Below are 23,210 nucleotides of genomic sequence, written 5' to 3' on the forward strand. Positions count from 1 at the left end.
CTCAGTTCTCCTGCTCCCAGCACATCACCCAATCTCACCTCCCCAACTTCAGCATCTCAGTCTTCTCTCCAACTCCCCGAAGCTGAGAAAGACTGGAAATAATGATCCTCGTCCTGCAGGAGCTCACCCCCAGCTCCTCTTCCACCCCTCCCCCAATTGGTACCTAAAATCCAAGTAGCGACCAATCTAGAATATGTTAAGCCATTCCCCAGCTAAGCCGTTCCCCAGTGGAACCCTTCGGCGGCCCCTCCCACTTCCGGACTGTAGTCTGGCAACGTCCAGGTCCTCAGAGCTGGCCCTAGCCTCTCCACACACTCCCTCTGAGCGCCTGAGAGCCCGAGCCTAGGATGCCCTCGATGGCAGTGTCCCCTGTGGGGCAGTTGGGCGGGGTGGCTGGTTCAACCTAGGTCTCCTGTGAGCTCTTTCAGCCCCCAGTGAGCCTCCAGAACCCCACACACCACCTCCTCTGACGGTCTGGATGCCTGCCTCCCTTCCCAGCAGACCTCTGAGCTCCTGCGGGAGCCAATCCAGGATCTAATCCATTACTTTTCGCTCTTGTCCCTAATGAAATAAAGCAGATATGCAAAAAAAAGTTTTTGAAGAAATCAATGAATGAGACAAGTCTAATGATAATAAGTCGCTTAATAAGAGCTACAATACACTAACTGGCTATTTCTGCTAAGCAAATTTTTGTCTGTTTCTTGATCTTTCCTCCTGTTTTTGTAACGGGCATGTTTTGCTTTCGTAATAATAAAGAGCGCTAAAGGAAACTTCATTTGGGGAAAAAAAATGCGGAGGGGTTAAAAAGCGCTGTCCGGACGCAGGCGTGGGAATCAGGAAGAAGTATTTGAAAAGGGGGCAGGGCTGATCCGGCAGGGGCGGACACCACCTGGGGCGCTGCCCAGGTGAGCGGAGCGGGGTGGGGCCCGGCCGGCGGAAAGCCCCATGAGAAAGTTTCTGGCCCTGGCCCTTCAGTGCGCGATGAGGACCTTCATCTTAGGTCCTCACCAAATGCAGGGAGCTACCGAAAGTTTCCGAGCATAAGAGAACCGCTGGGCGCTCGGTAGGCACCTGGAGCCTGGCCCAAAACCGTCTTTTCCTTTCTGGGCCTCGCAACCGCTTCAGGGAGGCCCAGATCTTGGCCATAGAACTATGGGTGATCGGTATCTAGTAACAACTTCCAGACGCTCCAGATGGCTTCACCTGCCCCGCCAGCTCCTAATTCCTCCTCCTCCGAACTCTTGTGCCAAACACGCCCAGCCGGCGCAGGTCTGCAGGAAGGCGCCTGCGACAGAAACCAGGCGAGGCAGCTTCCCTGCAGGTGGAGGTCAAGGCAGGAGCCCACACGCTGCGGGCCGGGGAAAAGGTCCTGGGGCCTCCACGACCTCTACAAACTGGGAAGGGGCTCCCCAAGTTCAGGACCAGGGCGGGATGCGCAGAATCCACGGGGGAACCGGAAGGGTGGGGCCTCCCGATGACCCCTCTGTCCAGTGGCGGCCTGGAAAGACCCCAGGACGGTCGGGAGGAAAACTGGAGGCGCGAAGAAGGCGGCGCGGCGCGAGGGTCCGGGCCTCGCAGAGGGTGGGGCGCCGAGGCCAGGGAGGCTCCCGCGGCCGGAGCGGGACACGTGGGCGGGGCAGGTGGGCGGGAGGCGGGGTCGCGGGGCGGATTCCATGCACATGCGCAGCGCGCGGCCCGCGCCGTGAGGAGTGGCACTTTTAAAAGTGCAGCTCCCGGCCAGCCAGCAGCCGCCAGCCCCTCCGTCCCGGGCGCCGGGTCCTCTCTGTTCCCTCTGCGCACTCCCCCGGTCGCACCACAGTCCGGCCCCAGGCCCGTCCAGCCCGCACCATGCCGGTCAAAGGAGGTTCCAAATGCATCAAATACCTGCTCTTCGGGTTTAACTTCATCTTCTGGGTGAGTGAGCGCCACCGCCCCGCGCTCCCCGCCGGGACTTCCCATGCCCAACCCCGCGCCCGCACCCGGACCCGAGCGAGGGCGTCGCGGCCTCCAGCGGGCTGGACACGCGCGGGACGGCGCTCTCGTGGGGGCCTCGCCCGAAGCGGAGGGAGCCAGGGGCGCGCACACCGGTTCGGCCCCCTCCTTCCTTCAGCAAAAGCCACCCTGTGGCCCTCTCCGAGTGTAAAAGGGGAAGGCGACGGGGAGAAGCGCGGCACCCTGGCCCGGGAAACCAAGGCCCTGGCCAGGGAGGACAGGAGCGGGCAGCGTGGTTGGGGAGCCGAGTAGGGTCCCGCGGGTGGGGCTCGGGACTCGGTCCCCTGTCCACTTAGCCGGAGTCGCAAGCCCCCTTTCTGGAGCTCAGGACTTGAGTTCTGAGTCGCCCGGAGAGCGACGCCCTCGCTACCCGAAAGACTAGCTTATCCTGATTTTTTTTTTCAAGGGCGATAACTATCTTGGCTTTAGAGAACTCTAGGAGAGTTAGGAGAGAAGGAGTGGGTAGATGTCTATCGACACCTGGTGGGTTAAGTCTGAGTTTCCGGCAAGACCAGGTGCTCAGCCTCATCCACCCCCTGCCAGCCCCCCCTAGCGGCCAGGTGGGGCTGCACGGATTGGCCTTCACCTGGCAGCGGCCCCGAGGTCACACTCGGCCTCTGTGAAGAGGGAAACCTGGGAGAAGCAACAGCCCTCGGTGTCCACTCCAAACCTTCTTCCCTCACCTGGGTCTTCCGGGGCCCCCCAGATACAGGAGCCTTCTGCAAGCAGGAAAGGGAAAGGGTTTGGCAAGGCCACCCCTGTGCCACCTCAAGGGAGGTGGCCTAGAAGCCTGTGCGATCTACAGAGGCCTGTAACCAAAATGCTTATTTCCCCCACACACACACACAACACACACACTGGAGCTGGTCACTGGGGTCCCTACAATCCTCCAGGCAAATCTAAGGTCTAAGAGGAGGGGAGAGGACAGTTTTGCAGCCTGTACAGACTGACCTGCCCTTCCAGGAGCGCCACACCCAAAGCACTCTTGAAAATGTGCTGCGCCGTGTGTCTTGCCCAATCTTTGATCTGCTGTAGGGAGACCCTGCGCAGGGTGGGCACCCCCTGCTATTCCCTGCAGCCAGCCCACTGCCAGTCTTGGCTTTCTAAACACAGCAATTCCTGGGCACCACAAAAGAATGTCTGAAGGAGGCTCCTGCCTTGGCTGGCTCCGCCCCACCGCACCCTTCTTCCTTGCCTTCCCTGGCAGCCTTCCCTACCAAGTGTGTTACTTAGGCCCTTCTGCCTGCCTAGACTACACCAAGAAGTGGAGCTGGGAGGACTCACGGACTGCCACAGTGTGCCTATGTACCCCATCTGCCCCTGTGTCCTGTGCAGCAGGCTGAGGGGAGACCCCCTGGCCTCCCCGTGTCCATTCAGTCTGTTACCTGCTGGCTTGCAGTCTGTCAGTGCTGTCCCCAGCCTACCATGCCACTCGTCAGTGCAACCCTGCCCGGGCTCAGTGCTGCTGGGGAGCTGGTTGGTTATGCTGCCTGAAACAGAAATGTTCCCTCCAGAAGCATTTGGATTTAGAGGGGGCAGTGACTTTGGAAGTTGTGCCCTGTTGTTTCTCATGAGGAAACAGAGAACCAGATAGAAGGGTGACTTAGCTAGGATCGTGAGGCTGAGCCAGTTCTGCAATTCCTGGGTCGCTTACTGTCCTGTCCTCTTCTGTCTCCATCACAGAAAGGGATGATGGATCAGTATTATGGTCTACTTGTACAGGGTCTTTTGCAGTGTACAAAGCATCCCCTCAATTCCCATGATAAGGGCCAGAACAGGAAGTATTATATCTGTTTTACAGACTGATCACAAGTCTGGTCCATAAGAGGCTAAATGTCTTATCAGCATCATGTGGCAGACTAGTATTAGACATAAATTACTTTACGCAGCAGGGTTTGTCAGCTGGGTGGAATAGAAAGGTGGCGTGCAACTCACACACAAAAAAAATTTTTTTGAGGCAAGGTTTTACTGTGTATTCCAGGTTGGCCTTGAACTCACTGGGTAGGCCAGACTGAGCTAGAATTTTCAGCCATCCTCCTGCTTCAGTCTCCCCAGTGCTGGGATTCCAGACATATGCCACCATTACCGGCCCTTAAATTATCTTTTAGGACAACTGTGATCTAAGGGAACTGCTGGGATTATTACGATGTCCTCGTGTCTTTCTCCCTCGAGACCAGCAGTTTATAAACTTGGTGCTTGGAACCTGATGTGACCCTTGAAAAGCAGAGGCTGGGAGGCAGGGACTTGTACCTGTTGGGGGGTTACGAATGCCCAGAGAAGAGACAAGCCAGCCCCCTGGGCATGGGTGCCCTGGCACTGCTCTTATTCATCTCTGTGATGGCCAGGCCTATGCACCCTGCCCTTCCCAGATGGGGCGTCCAGTGCCCACAGCCAAACTAGCAATCAGTTTGTTTTTTCAGCATCCCCAGAGCAGAACCACTCAACTCTATTTTGGTTTGTTTCTACATTCCCTTCAGCTCTCTCTGCCTCTCCCCGGCCCCCAAATAAAAAGGTTGAGAGGAAAAATATCTTACTGATGTCAGAGTGACTGACGCAAGTATTATGTACTATAAAGGGGGAAGCCAGGTGTAGGCCGGGCTGGGACTCTACCTAGTCAGTTCTGTCCCCACAGATCCTAAACCTGCTGCCTGTTTTGAGGAGCAGGTTCCCACCTACACTACCCCCTGCTCAAGTCTCTCACCCCTCACACTCTCTCACTCACAGATGGAAATGGGGCGTCTCTTTCCCAAGAAACGGTGTCAAGTGGGCCTAACAGGGGCCGCTTGGAAACACGGACAGAGACCTGCATCGGGAATTCAGGGGCCTGGTGGCACATCCAGCTCTGTCCTCAGCTCACTGAGAAACCCTGGGCAGGTCACTTTTTTGCCAGAGACCACAGTTTCCCCACCTGTAAGCAAATGGACTCAAAAGTTCCCTTTAAGCTCAGTCTGCAACACCAACTCAGCCCAGAGCCTACAGCAATAGGACTTTCCCACACAGACCAAAAGGGAGTCAGGAAGGGGAAAGTGCTCGAAGCTCTTGGCTGTTTTTGACATTTACCCTGGAGCAAGAGCCTGGCTCTCAGGTCTTTTTCGTGTTCTCTCTTCGCCCTGGGTGGGGCTTTCCGTTGGGAGGTCTTCTCTTCACTGCCTGTATGCCTTAGCCATTTGTGGTGGTAGAGTCTAATGGCAAAGTACAAGCTCTGGATAGAGTCCCTACCACTGAGAGGTCACAGGGAGAAACTTCTGGGACACATTTGACGGTAGCATAGCGGTAGATGTGAGTCGGCGTCCAGCAGCAGCTGTTGTTACTCACTAGTAGAAAGTGGTCTGGACCACGGGGAGGGCAGAAGCAATTCCCTGAGAAGTGTGGGCATTTAAACCACAGGTAGCCAGGAGCACACCCCGAGTCCTACAGCCTCCCTTGCCCACCTCTCCCTGCACTGGAGCCAGTTTCCGTCCCAGGGCAAAACACAGCTCCCTTCACATGTTGCCGCACGTTTGACTGCGGAGCTGGGGTGGGAGCACTTCGGAACAGAGAGGCACGTGGCAGAGAACCTGACACACTGGATTCACGGTCTGGACAGGGCACGGACAAGTGGGGTGGTGGTGGCGGGGGCGAGGCCTTCTCCGCTCAGCCCACTGGCTGCCTCCCTCAAAGCTGTTTGCCCTGGAAGTTAGGCTGAGCAAGTGGCTGGGCTGTTGCGTGAACAGCTTCCCATGCCTGTGCTCGCCTGGGTGCCAAGCCCCTAAGGAAGGGGCTGTTTGTGCTGGAGCTGGCAGGTGTGGGCAGAGGTGAGTTGAGGCCAGCTCGGCTAAGAAAACTAGCACTTCTCCCCTGCCCACATCTTTGCTTTCTCCCCACCTCTGTGATGGTTGCCAGCAACAGAGACCTGGGCTCCTGATCATCAGTGGTGGTGATAGCGTGGATTCCTGTATGCACACTTACACACACATGCACACACACACACACACACACACGCACACACACAGACACTCTCGAACTCTCTCCTCTGTTTCCAGAGTGGCCTACAGCACCTTCCAGACCTTGCTTTCTGGGGCTGAGAGGAAGCGGCTGATGGTTCAGACCAATTTTGGAGGGGCTGGAACGCTTGCTCCCCTAAACACTCTGTGGCTTCTGGACATTCTCACTTGTTCCTTCTTTCCTCTGGGCTGTTGGATGCGATCCTTCCCTCTTGCACACAGAGCTGTTTCCCAGGTTTGTTCTGTTTGCTTTCCTGTTGCAGTGCAGTTTTATAAAGAGGTGTGGCCCCTGGGATCAGTTGTAAGTTTGGAACTTAATAATACCTTGGATTTTCTTCTAGAGAGCATTAACTTGATGGGCTTTGCCTGGGCGCGTCAGGCAGGGAGCAGGGCCCCGAGGTCACAGGTTTGTGTGGCTCTGCCGCCCCAGTGCTGCCTTTGGCACATGCTGCATGTGGACCCGAGTGGATTGGTTCTGGAAGAGCCCAGAAGTTGAAAGAGGCTGCATATTGCGGTGCTGTGGACCTTCTTGCCCCAGTTTGGGTCCCTGAGACTTTCTCTGGACCTACCCCAGGGTTTTTTTTTTTTTCTTTTTATCAAAGCCATCCAGAAAAGGCCTCACCTAACATCCAGAACAGTGAAACATGCAGAACAGGGGCTTCTTTGTTAACGTGACCCAAGCCCTGGTCTACCAGGAGAGATCGTTTGCAACTGAGAAAATTCCAGTGACAAAAAGGGCTAATTGTAATACATTTTATAAATTTATGTTTTAGACTGCAGATCCCTTGTCTGCTTCATCCCATGGAAAAAGTCAGGCTGGTCCAGGGACATTTCCATTTTCCATCAAGTGATGGCATGCAGCTGTGGAAAGCAACATATCCTGTCCCCAGATGAGATAATTCTATAATGGTTACATCCATCCAGTAATTTCCTCCCCCACACACACAACAAAAACCACTTAGCTGTGAATAGTTTTTAAGTATTGTGTGCTGTTATTGTAGATTCCCTTCACCTTTTTAGGGAATCCTGTGAAATCAGTGGGATCTGCCTCCAGAAAAATGTTACACCTTTTTGTTTTGCTTTGTTCCTGGAGTTCCATGCCTTTCTACGTATCGTTTTTTTCTCCCTTAGTTTCCTAGCAATGCCTACTCTGTCCTGAATCCCACTTTCTGCCGAAGAAGCAGGTTACCTTATTACTGCTTGGGATGACAGGGAAATAATGGGAACTTTGGGAAAGGCCTTGGAAGCCGTAGAAGCCCTAAATTCCCGTAATTTGCAAGCGCTGCCCAGACTGGAACCCAGCCTCTCCACCCATCTCACTGAATGGAGGCTGAATCATTGCCCAAGGAGTGGCTTTGACTCTCGCTTAATTTAATAAGTGTTCCATGTTTCTAGTCCGTACAAAGAATCCAGCTTTATGAGCTTCCCACTGAGTTTTGCTAGTTGGGTTAGGTTTTCCTTAGATCAGTGGCTTGTCTCTGTTCCGGAAGAGCAGAGCTCTCTCTTCTCCTTCCTACCACATGGAGCCTGGAAGGTTCCACCAGGCCTCCTTTCTCCTCCTCTTTCCTCTGAGGGCTCTGGGAAAGGGGAAAGTCTTGAGGGATGTGACTGGGGATCCAGACTCCTGAGGACATGACAGGCACTGGATAAGTGACAGGCGCAGACAGCAGTCTGACTCAGAGAGTGGCCCCGGTTCGTAGGATTCCAAAGAAGATCCCTCTGGCTGAGGTGTAGCTCAGTGGTAGCATGCTTGCCCGGCATGCACAGCCCCGGGTTCCATCCCCAGGGCTGCAAAAAGAGAAAGAAAAGAGGTTTGGGGACTGTTGCTGACTTAGAAAAGAAAATGAGAGACCTCAACATTAAGTCACTGTTATTCAATCTTCTTGCCACGCAGTGTGTCAGGGAGCAGACTCTGACTGTTAGGACAGTGATCGGCCCTTCCCAGTCTACACTTTGTGTAGCCAGGGTCCCAAGGAACACTTCAGACCTGGGGCCACCACTCCTGCCAAGCTGCCATATTCGAGCTGAGCATGTGAGCATCAGGAGGCATCCTTTATACCTCTGGTCTTTCCAGCGTGTGAGCGTCCCTCACACGGAGAAGCAGCGTGATTCTGTGTGGCTTGCATGAGCAGGTCCTTGACTCAGGGGTTAAAAGTATTGTGAAGTATATTAGGCTGCTTTATTAAATCCAAAACATCTCTGTAATGTTCTAATTTTCATTTCTTCCCCACCTGCCTGGATTAGGTAAATAGTGTGGGTAAAGGATAATGTGGGTTTAAGGCTCTTGGGCGCCTCCCGGCGCAGCTCACTCCTAAGGAGCAGTGTGCACCCAGGGACCCCGGCCTGCCCACAGAGATGCGTGGGCACCTTCCTCCTCAGGACGGTTTCACCGAGCTGGGGACGCTCTTTCCACACTTTGTTTCCCTGTACTCCAAAGTGTGGCCCTTGCTCCTGAGATGAGCAGCCTGGTAAAGACTGCAGAAAGACCTTAAAGACCCAGAAAACACCTTGCAAGTGGAAATTAGATTTTCTTCCTGGGTCAGGAGGAACCTTTAGTCCTTCATAAGACAAAGCTGGCATCCTTCTCACACTCTGGGGGCCTGGAGGACTGCAGAGTAGGTCTCAGGAGCTGTGTCCAGGGCCGCAACACCGGCCTGTGTGGTACTGTCTTGTGTCCTTTGCTGGCAGGGTGGTGCTGTCGGGGAGGGCAGAGGTCTGGGTCCCACTCTGGGACTGTCCCTAGAGGGGACAGGAGGACACTGGCCCCTGGATAGGCTGCTTCCTGTCTGTGGCACCGTGGCCAGTGGGCAGCTGCATTGATAGCCAAGCCAGGATGAGAAGGAAAATGGGCCAACTTGCTTTGCAGGATCTGCTTTTCCCAGAGGTCTGCTCTGGTCACTGGAGAAGGGCATGGAGGAAGCGTTCACCCCAAGGCAGAGAGGGAGGCACTGGCCCTTTCTTAGGGTCTGCCCATTGGACAGGGGCACCTTGAACCACAAGGACAGCACAGGTACTCTCCTTCCCTCACACATGGCACTCTTGAGGCCAGTAGGGATAGAGGGTGCCACTTGGAAATGGGATCAGAAGTGGTTAGGGAGGAAAAGGAAAAGAAAAAAATTCTATCTTGGGAATTTAAAAAAAAGACCAACAATTCCAGGGTTGAGGATGTAGTTCTGAGAGTCCAGGCAGGGAGGCGGGCAGAGCTAACAGTTTAACATGATTGAGAACTTGGATTCACAGTCAGACAGTTCTGAGTTCAAATTCAACTCTGCTATTTATTTGAAGTGTGATCCCAGGCAAACAACTTCACTTGTGACCCCTCCTCCCATTTTCTCATCTAAACAAATGCAAGATAATATGTGACCTACTCAGTGCTGTCATGAAAATGAAATAGTTCAGGTGAAAAGCTTGGAGTGGGGTGTGGACATAGATTTTTGAGCACCTGCTATCTGATAATTAAGAGACCTGGAATGAAGGTGGGGATGATAAGTCCGAGGGGTGAGGTGTGTAAGTGAGAATGTGTGTGTCTGATCACCAGGCATCTCAGTGAGGCACACCCAATGGAAAACAAATGTGTGGTGTTCTGGAACGTAAAGCAAACATCTCCAAACAAACCCCCCTGTCAGATGATTTTGGTTAAGATCAGAATGCCTGCTTTCGGCAGAAAAGGGATTTATTTATGGGCTGGCCAGTGTGCTATGCATCTGGCAAGCAGGCAGTGGAAACTTGCAGTGAGAGTTCTTGTTTAGAAAGAGGTTACCTTGGGCCTCACATCCCAGCCAGGATTCTACTGCCAGCTGCACCTCCAGCCCAAGAGTTCTGGTTCATAAGCAGTGCTGACTTTGTCTGTGGAAGGGAGAATTTCTCAACTCTTGAACTTGTTCAGACCAGGCACCTGCCTTCTTCTCATAAAGGTATGCTGAGGAGAAGCTTTGGAGGCCTAAATCCCCCACCACGCCCTGGAGAGGAGACCAAGCCATCCCTCTTCTGCCAGGGATGAGTCTTTGAGTGATCTCTGCAGGGCCCGTGCTATGTGTGGCAGGGAGAGACCCCGTGTCGAGTCCCTGTATTTGCTGTGTAACTTCTCGCTGTGTGCCAGTTTCTTCATCTCTGTGATAATCGCGGCCACTTCTTGAGATATGAGGCAGCCCACAGAGAATGAAAAGCGGCAGCCAGATCGTACTAAAACTATACCCTCGCAGTGATCTCCTCCCAGGGAAAGCACTAGTGCCCTTTGTTCCTGGAGCCGGGATCAGAACGTTTAAACACAATTGCCCCGAAGCCTGGCACAGTGACACCACTGTGTCACCACTATGCAATTCAGACTCCCTTTGCCCAACCACGCAGGAGTCTCCAAGGATGTCATTACCATCTCCAGAAGGGAAGGCCACGGGGTCAGCATGCAGGCTAAGCAGGCACTGGTAGAGCAGCTAAGCCCAAGGAATCAAAAGAAACAGCACTGTCTTCAGCTTCTTTATATTTGCTTTTTGTAGTGTATGCTGGGAGGATACTGTACTGAGAACTGAGCCCAAGCGCTCACACATGGTAGGCAAGTGCTTTACTACTGAGCTGTATCTCCAGCCCTTTTTACTTGACGTTGAGACAGGGTCTTGCTGAATTGTCCTGGCTGACCTCAAATTTGCCATCCTCCTACTGTAGCTTCCCAAGTAGCTGAGATTACCAGTGTGCCTCACCCTGCCCAGCCATTTTCTTTTATGTCGAATTGTATGGGTGGTGCAGTGGGTACTATAACCTTCTCAGAGTTTAAAGCACTCACTGAATGGCACAAGAGACACCTGGCTTTATTTGTCATGACTAGTTGAGGACTTCTGCATTGTGGGCTCCTCACTGCCCCTAATGCTGTAAAGGAGCAAGATAGAGTACTCTCATTTCTGACCCCAGGTCATTATTGGGGCAGAAGTGGGGGAGACTTCTGTGGGAAGGTACCACATTAGTGACTTCCCTTCAGCTTCAATTTCCTCGAAGGTGATAAGCAGCTCAGGATTGCTATAAGGCATAATGGGGCTTTCCCTCCAAAGCAGTTGTCAGGCCTGGTTCGGAGGGCAGCGGGGACCCATTGTGGCTGTGGCTAGTATTACTGCTGTCTCTCCTTCTTTGTGTCTTCCTGCCTCCCTTCTGTGAAGCCCCCGGACCAGGGCTGCTCAGAGTCGAAATGGTGCCTGCAGAGTCTTTGAGACATGAAGCTGAGGGTTTACTTTTCTCTCTGTCTGCAGAATCCCAGTTCCTGCTGGGGCAAGTAAGGGAGGGGAGGTCCCAGCTCTGCGTTTTGCTGGCCGCACCCCATGAGGACACCTGGTAGACAGAGGCTCGGCCTCCTGAGCTGTGTCACCACTATGCATTTGATAGTGAATTCATTCACTGTCAAAACTGAGGGATGCAATCTTTGTGTGCAAACCAAGAAGGGTAGCCTTAGTGCTTCCCCTTCAGGTCACTCCTTATGCCTCCCTAAAGGGGACCAATTGCTCTTATCTATGGGATTTTTTTTTTTTTTTGGTGCTGGGAATCAAACTCAGGACCTTGCTCTTGCCAGGCAGGCGCTTGTGCCGCTGAGCTATATCCCCGGCCTGCTCTTATCTAGAACTGCCTTGACATGTTGGACACCCAGAGAAACCAGGTCCCAGGAGAGGGGCCGAACCAGTCACCATTGCTTCAGTGTGGACCCCAGGTTCAGGAAATGGTAGAGCTGGCCCTGAAGTGTGCGTTTCCCTTCTCAACAGATGAGCGAGTGGCCAGCCCCTTCTGCTCCCGCACCATGGCCCTTGGCAGGCTCAAACCTGAGCCGGAGTCATCCAGTCAGCAAGCTGGGCAAGGTAGAGGGATCCTTGTCACCAAGTCAGAGCATGAGGTCAGAGCATTTTGCCAAATTCAGCATGCCCAGGCCACCTTCCTGCCTGGGGGTTTCTGTTCTCACCTAGGCAGTGAGGACGCAGAGCACAAGGGCAAGAGCAGGGCTGTGAATCACCTGCATGCTGTGAGCCCTGCCTCTTAGGAGCTGTCCTTGTGAGTTGCTCCACACTTCTTTGATCTCAATCATCTACACAACAAAGGCATGGGAAGATAACAGTCAGATAGGATATGTGTGGCGCGTGGGTCCTCACAAATAGTCAGGGTTACTGTCACTATCACATCGCTCCTGTGGCCGTTATTTCTTTTCACATTTCTGGAGGAGATGTTAATAGACAGAAAACTGCCAGAAGTTGAGTCAGCACTGAAGCTGGATAACCTGCAACCTGACTACCAGCCTCTGCATGGTATTTGTGGTACTGCGGATTAAACCCAGTAGCACTAAACTGCATTATTAGCTTCATTTTATTTTTTTTATTTTGAAACAGCTTTTTACCAAGTCGTTAAGTTACCCACTCTGGTCCTGCCTCAGCCTCCCAGGGTGCTGGAATTACAAGCATGTGCCACCACACCCATCTGTCTGAATGTTTCCTTGTTTCAGAGGAAATTTATCTTTTCTAGCAGCTTGGGTGGTGTGAGATTAGAGTCGGTAATAGCGGCCCAGCCTGCGAAATAGGGAGAGGTTTTCTCAAGCTCTACCAGTGCTGACGGCTGAGATGGTGGAAACCTCGGTGTGCCCAGAGCCACCACGGTTCCCAGGGGAGCAGCGTGCCCCTGGGCTGCATGGACAGTGAACATTTATGAGCCAAGTGCAGGACCCAACGCAAATCCTTTCCTACAGCTTCCAAGCTCAGTGGGTTCCCTCAGGAGTCACCCAGCCAGTGCCTTTCGTATCTGTCCCTTCCTGCCTACATCTTCACCCCTCAGTGTCACCATATGGTGGTCCCCAGGTGGCCCAGATACAGTCCTCGAGGCTGTGGGGTGCTTCCTGGTCAGGGCACTGCAGGCCCCTCCCAGGTGTCCTAAGAAGGGCAAGGTCTAGTTTCCTCCTGCTATCAGCCTGAAGCCATGAGTGCTCCCTTCACACACAAGAAACCCGTCCTCCCTCCCGGGCTTCCTGGCTTTCTGCAGAAGCTGTGGAAAGCTGTCTGCTGTCCCTTTGGCTTGTGCAGGGGTGAAGTGAAGGCCAGGCCCTTTAGATTCTTGAAGCTTGAGTGTGCTTAGATTCCCTGGGAGATTTATTCAAACACAGACGGCCAGGGAGCATCCACCCCAGAGTGTCCACGCAGCCTAGGATGGGGAATTCGGTTCCCGCATCTGCCAAGTTCAGGGGCCCATGCTCTGAGAACCACTGGCCTGGGCTGCCTTTGAAGAGACAGATTTGAGCATTGCCATTTGACAGACAGCAGCTCGGTAAAGGCTCAGACAGTTGTCTGGAGAGAAGAGACGCTGGGGCTGGGCCTGCGCACCAGGCCCTGGGACGGTCAAGCCTGCTAGGGGGACATCCAGTCCCCAAGGCTGTGATCCTGGGGCTTTTACCTCATCTCAAGTAAAGTGTGTTAGTGCCCTAACCGATGCCTTTACATCCTGCCGTGAGCTAAAAGCGCGCTTGTGATCCCTAAAGGCAGCGAGCCCTGGCGTTCCTGCTGCTGACTGGAGGTCAGCTGGGTTTGGCAGCTGCTGAACTGCGCGGTAAGCCGGGCACTCTCTGGCTTCCCAAGGCCCACAGCGGCAGCCTCCATCTATATTGAGGGAGGAGGACGCCGGAGAGGGTGGGGAGACTCCCACTGGGATCCTGTTTGTTCTTGCTAGTGCTGCCTGGCCCAGCCTCCTGCCCAGTGGGCCCCTCCCAGGCTTGGCATTCCCTGTGAGCGAAGTTGCCATGGAGATGGGTGAGGCCCAGAGCCACAGGTCCGGGCTGCCTGACTTGTTTTTAAATGTCAAAGCCTGTGTGAATACAGAGGGCCTTATCTCTACTTCTGTGGTTTTTAAAAAATATTTGGAGGCTATGTCTTCCATTTGGTCTGTGACTGACTATACCTATAGTTATGGAGGCCCAGGACATTCAAAACCAAAACCAAAACCTGGGCAATGTACAGGGAACTAAAGTGAGCGAGTTTAACCACGCATGGTGAATACACTTGTAGTTGGGGCTACTTGGGAGGCTGAGGCAGGAGGATCACAAATTCCTGGCCAGCCTAGGCAACATAGGCAGACTCTGCCTCAAAAAGGCTGGGGATAGGAAGGAGTGGGAGGTGTAGCTCAATGGTAGAGTTGCCTAGTATGGGTAAGGCCCTGGGTTCCATCCCTAACACCATTAAAAAAGAGTGCCTATAATCCCAGCACTCTGGGAGGCTGAGGCAGAACAACAGCAAGTTAGAGCCTAGCCTGAGTAAGTTAGTGACTTAGCAAAATCTCGTCTCCAAATAAAAAATCAATCAAACAAATCAGTCTGCCTAAGGATGTGGCTCAGTGCAAAAGCCCTGGGTTCAGTTACCAGTACTGCAAAAGAGAGAGATGCAGATAAGATTTGCTTCCTGTTGCTGCCACAGCAGAGCTCAGCCTGGGACCCCATGAAGGACAGAGCCCTGGCGTCGGCCGTCCGGCTCACCTTTCCCTGCCCACTCGGCCTTGGCCATTCCCCCTGAAAGGAAGGCAGTTTGTGGGTGTGAAGTAGGTAAATTTATCCATCTGCCCCCACGGCCAGCACTCACAGAGACTCTCACAGAAAACAGAACCCCAGTGTCCCAGGCTACCTTGAGCCCGCCCAGCTGCCCTTTTGGATTATAGGAGGACACACAGAGGACGGCCCCAGAATGCCCGTGAATGACCCGGTGTCCTCTCCTGCTCATCTCAGGGTTTATTACTATTATCTTCATTACAGTTTTCAGTGTTTTGTGTGCACCAGTTCATTTAATCCTTGCCCTCAACCTAGGCAAAAGGCAGAACAGGTACGCTTTTTTTTGTTTTGTTTTGTTTTGTTTTTTGGTTGGGGATGGTTGTTTTAGGATTCTGGGGATTGAACACAATGCCTCTTCATACCTGCTCAGCAAGTGCCCTACAACTGAACTGTATCCTCAGGCCTTTTTTTTTTTGGTATTTAATTTTGAGACAGTGTCTCACAAAGTTGCCCAGGCTAGCCTTGAACTTGGGATCCTCCTGCCTCAGCCTCCCTAGTACTGGGATTATATTCAGCCACTGCTATACCAAGCTTTTTATTTTGGGTTGTTTTTTTTTTTTCTTCTTCTTCTGGTACCAGAAATTGAATTCACGACCTTGCGCTTGCCAGGCAGACGCTGTGCCGCTGAGCTAAATCCCCAGCCCCACCAAGCTTTTTAAAAAACATATAAAGACTAAGGTTTAAAAGAGCTGAGGAAAGTGCTTGGGGCCATTAGAGTTCCTGGTGGCAGTGCCAGAGGTGGAGCCCAGAGTCTATACCATCTGCCCTCACAGTCACTCGACACAGGGTCACAGTAGAATCACATGAGGTGTTCAGACTCTGATGACTCTGACGCCCACTTCACACGAGCAGCCGTGCAGGTGACAGGTGGCAGCCTGTGGCCGCCTGCCTCTTGCTCACTACCTTTCTGTTACCCCACTTGTCCTTCTGGAAATAGCTGTTGCTCTTCCAGAAGGATGATGGGAAGTAGGGAAGAAGACCCCTTCTTCCTAGCCTCCGGCCACTCAGCACTGCCCACCTCTGACCCCTCCCAGTGTAGCAGGTGCGGCCACATCCAGTTCACAGCAGCCCTCAGAGAGAAACCACCATGCAGAGTCCTCTTCTGTCACTTGCTGGGCTTTTCCTTTGCTCTTTCTTCTGTTTTTTTGTTTGTGTTTGTGTTTTTGTTTTGTATTTTGAGTCTGGATCTCACTATGTAGCTCAGATTGCCTACATAGTGAACTCACAGCAGTCCTCCTGTCTCAGCTTCCTGAGTGCTGGGATTATAGGCATGCGCCACCACACCCAGTAAACTACTGTCTGGGCTTTTCAAGACAGCAGGCAAAGGAAAGTGTGATGAGCATTTTGATCTTTAAAAAGTGGCAGGGGGAGTGACTAATCAGACCATGTCACAGAGCGGTCTGAGCCAGGACCAGGGTGTTTGCAGGGAGAGGGTTTTGCACTGACCACAGTGTCCCTCTCCCATACAAAACTTCCTCCTCCACTCTGTCACCTCTTCTTTCTGCATACCTGCTCAAGAGTTTCTGTCCATCCACTCGCCTGGGCCTGTGTCACTCCCAGGTTCTGGCATACATCACTTTCCAAGCTTGCCACGGGGTGCTCAGAGCAGCCAGGCACCCCCAAGCTCTGCTACTTTTTGATTTTTTTTTTTCTTCTTTCTCACTCTGGAATTAGAGCTGATTCCTTTGGCTCTGGGAGCGTGTTTCAGGGTAAGGTTTCTGGACATGTCCCTGTAACAAGAGCTGCAATGGACTCCCTGACATCTGGGCCTCTGAAGGGAGCCTCAGTGAGGCATGCATTCTGCTTCCTGTGGGGTGCGGGCCGGGGAGGAGAGGGGCCAGGAGACTCCTGGAAGGCTCAGGTTGGGGCAGGACTAGAATTTTGTGCCTCTGAGGTGGTCAGCACCTCCTGACGCCCCGTTCTCTGTGTGTTCATCCAGAATTGGAGGGCTGCAGGTGTAGCTCGGGTAGAGTGCTCACCTGGCATGCACAGGGCCCTGTGTTCCATCCCCAGCAACACACACACACACACACGTCTACCTGGCATTCTCGGATTGCTAGAGGTGCAACTAGAGTGAGGACAGCAGTGTGTGGATTTTTCAGAATGTTTTTCAAAAGGCTTTGCCTTACGTGTTACTGTGGCTTCACCACTGCAAAAAAAGAGAGAGAGAGAACTTTGTCACCCACATATTCCTGAGGCAGTCCCCGGGGGTCATTCTCGGTATTTTCTCTAGGCAAGTCATTGTTCTTTGTTGTCTCTGCCTCTTGTGAGATCTGTGATGATGGATGTGGATGAAAAGCCAGGTGGAGAAAAAGGCTTCGTGTAAGGGAAGAGGACCCAGAAGAGGACCTTCAGGCAGATTTCAGAGGTCTCTGTCCCTGGAGTTATAGTTCACTTACTGAATAATTATTTGCTAGCAGTGCTTCTATCTAAGGTGTGACAGGGCAGGGAAGATACAGAGGACTGGGAAGTCACCTGACCTTGCAGACTGTGCACTCTGAGACGCAAGGCGAGCGTCCAGACCAGGGAAGGCAGAGCTAGAAGGCGCTGGGGACACAAGTGCTCCCATGTTGCACTCCTGGGAGGAGCCTGGGGAGGCCTGGGGAGGTGCAGGCCTAGGTGGCCAGAGCGACATTTCAAGAGGAGGGACTTGGGGGAGCAGAGGCCACCGGAATATGGGAGGCTGATTTGGGGAACCTTACAGAGTCCAGCTGGGGAGAAAGAAGCAGGGTGCAGTGGTGTCTGCTGTTGGGGACCCACTGGGGAGAGGACCAGTAACAGGTCAGTGAGGACGGCAGGTGCGTAGGGACAGGCAGAGGACCGTGGCTGGCAAGTGGGGGGCTTGGGTCTGTTTCACTTTTCAGGCCAAGCTGCCCTTGCACTCTCGGCAGGGGCAGGAAAGGGGTTAAAGAAAGGAGCAGGGCCTGGCCAGAGACAGGAAGCTTTGAGAGAGAGAGACGCGAGGCTCCAGCTGTTGTTCCCTGCTGCTTTTTTAAACATTTAGACTAGTTTTAGGCCTACATGAACGTTGCAGAAATAGTGTGGAGTCTGCCAGGGCGCCTCACTAGTTCACCGCATTGTCCTGCCTCATGTTACCCCGATTCACTCCTCACAACTGAAAACCAGCGCTGGCCCATTGCCGTCAACTGAACTGTCACTAGGTTTCCCGCGCCTTCGCTCGTTCTGTTCCAGGGTGCCACATGACAGCTGGATAGCCCCTAAACCTCCTCTCTCAATGACGGTTTCCATCTTTCCTTGTTATTCATGATCTTGACAGTTTTGAGAAGTACGGGCCCAAGTGTTTTATAGGCTGACCTCAACTGAGGTTGTCTCATGTTTTCCTCTTTCAAAAAAAAAAAAAAAACCAGCAGGAGTGAGGAAACAGAAATTTCCGATAAAACAATGGGGAAAGAGCTATTCTTTTTCTTCCTGTACTGTTGAGTGGATGGAATCTTTTTGGGGCCAGATGGCAGAAGCACTTTTACCAGCAAAACCAGACTGTTTGCATTTGGCTTTTGTTGGCAACAAACAAGGTCGCCAGGCTGACTGTGGGCAGCGCCCTGCCTGCGAGTGGTGGCTCTGGACTTTCTCTCTGCAGCCTCACCAGCCGGTGGTCGCCCTCTTTCAAGGGCCCCGCGATCAGGGGATTGTCCAGCGCGGCATGGGCATCAACCCCGCTCGGGTCCTGTGCTGAGAGACGAGGCGGCAGCACGGCAGTTGTGTGGCCCCGTGACTGCCACGTGCCAGTTAGTTAACGGGGGCGAACCTTCGACTTGTTAGCCTCCTACACATCTGTGCGGGTGCACCTCTGCGGCCACAGGAAATGGGTTCCAGGATCTCCCTGCCGCAGATGCCAAAACCAAGGATAATCAAGCCCCTTACAGAAAATGATGCATTTGCGTGTCCAGTGTAATGCAGTGTAAAGGCTTGGGCAGTTGGCACACAGTATTGTTTAGGGAACGACAAGGGAAAGATCCCTACGTGCTTAGTACAACACAACCAGCATAGAGGCAACCTATTTTCCCTTGATACAGAGAGCCAACAGTATGAGGGGTGATCTAAAAATATGGTGACTGTTTAATTTTCTTAAATGCATTACAGTAAGAGACGCATCGCCATTAACCCCCCTCACTCTGAGCACCTTAATCCATCCTTGCCATTTTCTGAAGCAGCTCTAGAAGTGCTGCTATGAATGTATTTAATTGTGCTGTTGTGGCTGCTTCAGTGTCCTGAATCAACTCGAAACATTTACTTTTTATAGGTCATTTTGACTTTAGGAAAGAGGCAGAAGTTATGTGGAGTCATAGCTGGTGAATAAGGTAGGTGAGGACACACCGTGATGTCTTTACAAGCCTGCCTTGCGTTGGACAGCACTCGGCAGCTGCATTCACCGTGTTTTTGATCATACCTCATAAAGATACTCATGAAAGAGGATTTCCATGGGGCGGGGGATTTAGCTCAGCAGCACAGCGCTTTCCCGGCAAGTGCAAGGTCATGAGTACGATTCCCGGTACTGGAAAAAAGTCAAAAAAAAAAAAAAAAAGAGGATTTCCAGAACTTCCTCAGAAAGTGGCAAGAAGGATGGCATAAGTGTGCTTGAGTCAAGGGGGTGTATTTTAAAGAGCAATTAACAGCAATGTATCTTTTCTTTCCTCTTTTTTTTTTTGAGACAGGGTCTGACTAGTCTCACTGTGCAGTTCAGGCTGGTCTTGAACTCATTTTGTAGCCCAGGCTGGTCTCAAACTTGCAACATTCCTCCTGCCTCAGCTTCCTGAGTGCTGGGATTACAGGCGTGCGCTACCACACCTGGCTCTAGCAATGTGTCTTTCAATGTAATAAAGTTTAAAAATTTAAATGCCCAGTCCCTTAATTGACTTAGTGCTCTTTCTAAAAGCCATAACTGTCTGATCTCGGCTATTAGTTTTTTCCTGTTTAGTTTCTCTATTGTGGAAGTAGCTGGAGGTGACAGCCCTTAGGCCATCCCATAAAGCAAATTCTCCTGAGAAGTACAGTACTGCAGAGCTCTGGGCACTGCGGCTGGAAGAGTTGTGGGCCATTCCGGTCTGCGGCCCTGCCATCCCGTCCCAGACAACCCAGCTAATGTGTCTCTCTAGTCACATTACAGGGCAGCTGGTAGCTTCCGTGGGGTCCCCTTGGGCCAGTCAGCTCAGAAGCTCAGTCCTAAATGGCAGCAGCCTCACTCATCCACGCTTTGGGCGAACAAGTCCCGCACCCCAGCCATCCCTTCCCTCTGGGTTTCTGGAATCTTTCTCTGATAGTGACTTTCAGGCGGAAAGACAGGTCTGTTGAAGCTTTTCCCATTTTTCTCAAGCCTGCTGCTTCTCCATTCTCATTATCACATAGTGTTATGACTTTGACAACCCAGCAGCATGATGTCAGGGTGGGAGGTATCCAGACCCTGGGGACCCCCAACTCCTGCACTTGGCCTTGGCCAAAGGGAGACCTAAATGCTTTTTTCCCTCTGGTCCATTTCTGCAAGCCACATCCTTACCACCCATGCACATGGACCAGAAAGTGTAAAGTAAAGTGGACAGACTGACAGAGAGGTTCCCCTTGGACACCTTGTTGCCTGCCCCCGCAGCCTGGGCTCGTTCCCAGGAGACCCAGCCCCACCGTGGGGAGCTGCTGTGCAGGCTGCAGCTTTGTGGCACCTTCTGCAGCTCAGCCCCAGAACACGGCAATGCTCTCCTTCTTCCCTTGGTGACTTGCAGAGTTTCCCTAGCAGATAAGGGATGTTGAGTAATTTCCCTCAGGGAGGGGGCAAGTGACTTGGGGATGATTCTCCGATAAGCACAAGCTAGTGCAGCTGCTCCCAGCTGGGCCAGGGTAGGAGACACCTGCTCCCCCCAGGAAGCAATGCTCTGCTACTTTGGGGTAAGGCCGGGAGGCCCTCCCTTGCCTGTGTGCCTTCCTAATAGGAAGGAAAATCTCATCTGTGTCTTAGGACCTGACATTCTCAGGTTGGCTTCAGCCCTGAAACCCCTCCACCTCCAGTACCCAGCCACGGACACTGCCTCATGTGGTGCTTAGCAAGGTTGCCACTGCCTTAGGCCAGGTGGGGACCTGGGCGTGGAGGGTGTGGAGCAGCTGCCCCAGAATTTAGGGTGCTGTGCTAGTTCACCGCTGTGCTGAGGCCAGGTTCCCCAAGGGCACTCAGTGCCTCCCCCTTCAGAAGTGCTTTTTCTAATCTCCTGTCTTCTTCAGCCATCCCTGGAAGGTGAGGCAGGACCATATCCCTGTTGCTGCTGTACAGATGGGGAAACTGAGGCGACAGCTCTAAGCCAGGAATGGCAGAGTGGGGTTGCAGAAACTCACCTCGGATGGGACTGGGTCAGCTCGCACCACAGGGCTGTGGCCACTTGTGTCCACTGCAGGCTGAGGTCTCTGGTGGCCACCATTTCCAGTCTCCACCCATCCAAACCGCTGCCATGGTGGAGAAAAGAAGGAGGGAAAGAGGCCATGACAGCCACTGGGGTCCTAGGGAGCAGAGCTCCACCTAAGGGGCCTCTGTGGAGAGCTTGGCACAGCGCCTGGTCCCAACTCCATGTCCAGCTGGCCCTGCACTGCCAGCTACAAGTGCCAGTCCATGAGCCCTGGTACAGGCAACAATAGGGGGGCTCAGCTGGCACTGGGGGGAGGGTTGCGGGAGACTTTCAGTGCAGCATTAGGCCCAACAAGGCCGCACCAGGATTGCCCTGTGAATGAGGGGCTGATGGAGATAAGCGAGCAGGACTCTGCCGCATCACACACCAGGCTGTGTGGTCTAAGGACTCCCAGCTGCCTTCCTGGTGCATATGTGTGTTCCTGTCTGTGTACACAGTGTCATGCACCTTTAGTCCCAGGTACTCTGGAGGCTGAGGCAGGAGGATCTCAAGTTCAAGCCAACAAGGACAAACTTAGCAAGATCCTGTCTCAAAATGTGAAGTGGGTAGGGATAGAGCTCAGTGGTAGAGCCCAAGACCTGAGTTCAATCCTCATTACCAGCAAAGGGGTGTAGGGCATTTTACCAGGGCACAGTGAGAATATTGACTCCACCCTAGACATCTGCTCACCCTCCACTATTCTTTCCTAAGTATCCCTCCCTCCACCTGAGGTCACCATTCACTTTGTGAATGTTGCTTCTTTTGTTCCTTTATCATTTATATGCACATGGGTATGCATACATATGTGTGTCCTATATAGTATAGTGATTTTTAACTATATGGAATCATTGCCTGAGTGCCTATGGCTAGCATCATTCTTCTTCACTGCTGTGTAGTATTCCATGGCTTCTAGTACTGATCTCTTGCCTATATAGCCATCTGCTAGATACATATTTCCAGCTTGCTGATATTTTTGGCACATGAATTGATCACACACTATCTTCGGATAGTACCAGGTGCAGTGTGTGGGAAGAAATGGTGGTCCTGAAGTATCAAGTTACAACTATCAGATCTCACCCTTAACTTGGGGACTGCATTCCCCGTGACAGCCAGTATTAACCAGTGTCGTGTGTCTTGCAGCTTGCTGGGATTGCTGTCCTTGCTATTGGACTATGGCTCCGATTCGACTCCCAGACCAAGAGCATCTTCGAGCAGGACTCTAATAGTAACTCCAGCTTCTATACAGGTAATTCGGCGTCCTCTAAGCCTTCAGACTGCCTGTTGACCAGGGGCCTGGGGCCTGGGAGGGACTGGGCAGGAGCCAGGCGTGTGCCTCTCGAGTTCTGCAGCTTTGTTGTGTGATTGTACCTGTGATTTCGCGTCCGACTGATGTGGTCTCTTTTCATGTTAGCTGAGCTTGGCAGTTTGACTGTTCTCTGATGTGAACTCAGCCCGAGCCAAGTTTGTCTTCATGATGGCTTCTGAGGCATCCTCCTCCTAATTCAGAAATCTTTGTCCTGGGGCTGTGCTATGCCAGGAAAAAATAAGTGGCTCTTCTTCCTAATATTTGAACAAGGACTCAGAGCCGGGGGAGGACCTGCCTCCTGGGTAGTGAATTAGGGGTGATGTGGGCGTGGCTCCATGGTAGAGCCCATCGGTAGCATGCACACAGCCCTGGGTTCAAGCCCCAGCATAGCCAAAGGAAGTTAATGGGGGGAGAAGAGCCTCTGTGCATCCTTGGGAGCCCGGTGCTGGGGTGAGTGCTGTGGGGTTTGGTTTAATTTGTTTTCTGACCTTTTTCAGCAGAAAGGTTTCCAACTTTAACACAGCTGGGGTCCTCTGATCATGACCAGACTAGCAGCTTTCTTTATACACAAAGCCAATTTGTCAACTTCCCTACCATCCTCTGTCCCCGTTGCTGCTGATCCGCCTCTCTAAAAGGAGAGTGCACCCGAGCCTGTCAAAGGCATCTTGCTGGCCTCCCAGTAAACGCGGACTTTGTGGTTCTGCTTTATTCCTGATTTGGGGAGTAGGAACCATTTCATTTGCGAGAAACAGAAGAAGTCCCCTATTTTTAGAATGAGGCTATCATGTCATCCAGCTCCAAGTATAAGTTTGGTCACTTCCTTCCCACCCACCACGGTTATTTTTACAGAAGGTGGAGAGAGCAGCCGACAAGGTTTATCTCCTAGTTGGGAGCGAGGTGGTGGCAGCTGACCAGCACACTGGTTACCATGTCCCGGGACAAGGGGCAGAGGCTCCATAAAAACAGCCAGTTTGGTTGTGCAGCACCCGAGCCCTGTGGAT

The 23,210-nt window shown here is 52.6% G+C and overlaps 1 protein-coding gene across 1 annotated transcript in view; it reads left to right on the forward strand.

Annotated features, from left to right (window-relative positions):
* Positions 1 to 1,697: 1,697 nt before the first annotated feature.
* The window catches only part of Cd9 (CD9 molecule), a 32,192-nt gene continuing 10,679 nt past the window's right edge, over positions 1,698 to 23,210 (forward strand). The window contains exons 1-2 of the mRNA XM_005378756.2: positions 1,698 to 1,914; positions 22,044 to 22,149. Of these exons, the coding sequence (XP_005378813.1) occupies positions 1,849 to 1,914; positions 22,044 to 22,149 (172 nt within the window). The 5' untranslated portion in view covers positions 1,698 to 1,848. The remainder of the gene's footprint in view (positions 1,915 to 22,043; positions 22,150 to 23,210) is intronic.

This window comes from Chinchilla lanigera, unplaced genomic scaffold (genome assembly GCF_000276665.1).
Source record: "Chinchilla lanigera isolate Chin_1 unplaced genomic scaffold, ChiLan1.0 scaffold00012, whole genome shotgun sequence".
Lineage (NCBI taxonomy): Eukaryota > Metazoa > Chordata > Mammalia > Rodentia > Chinchillidae > Chinchilla > Chinchilla lanigera.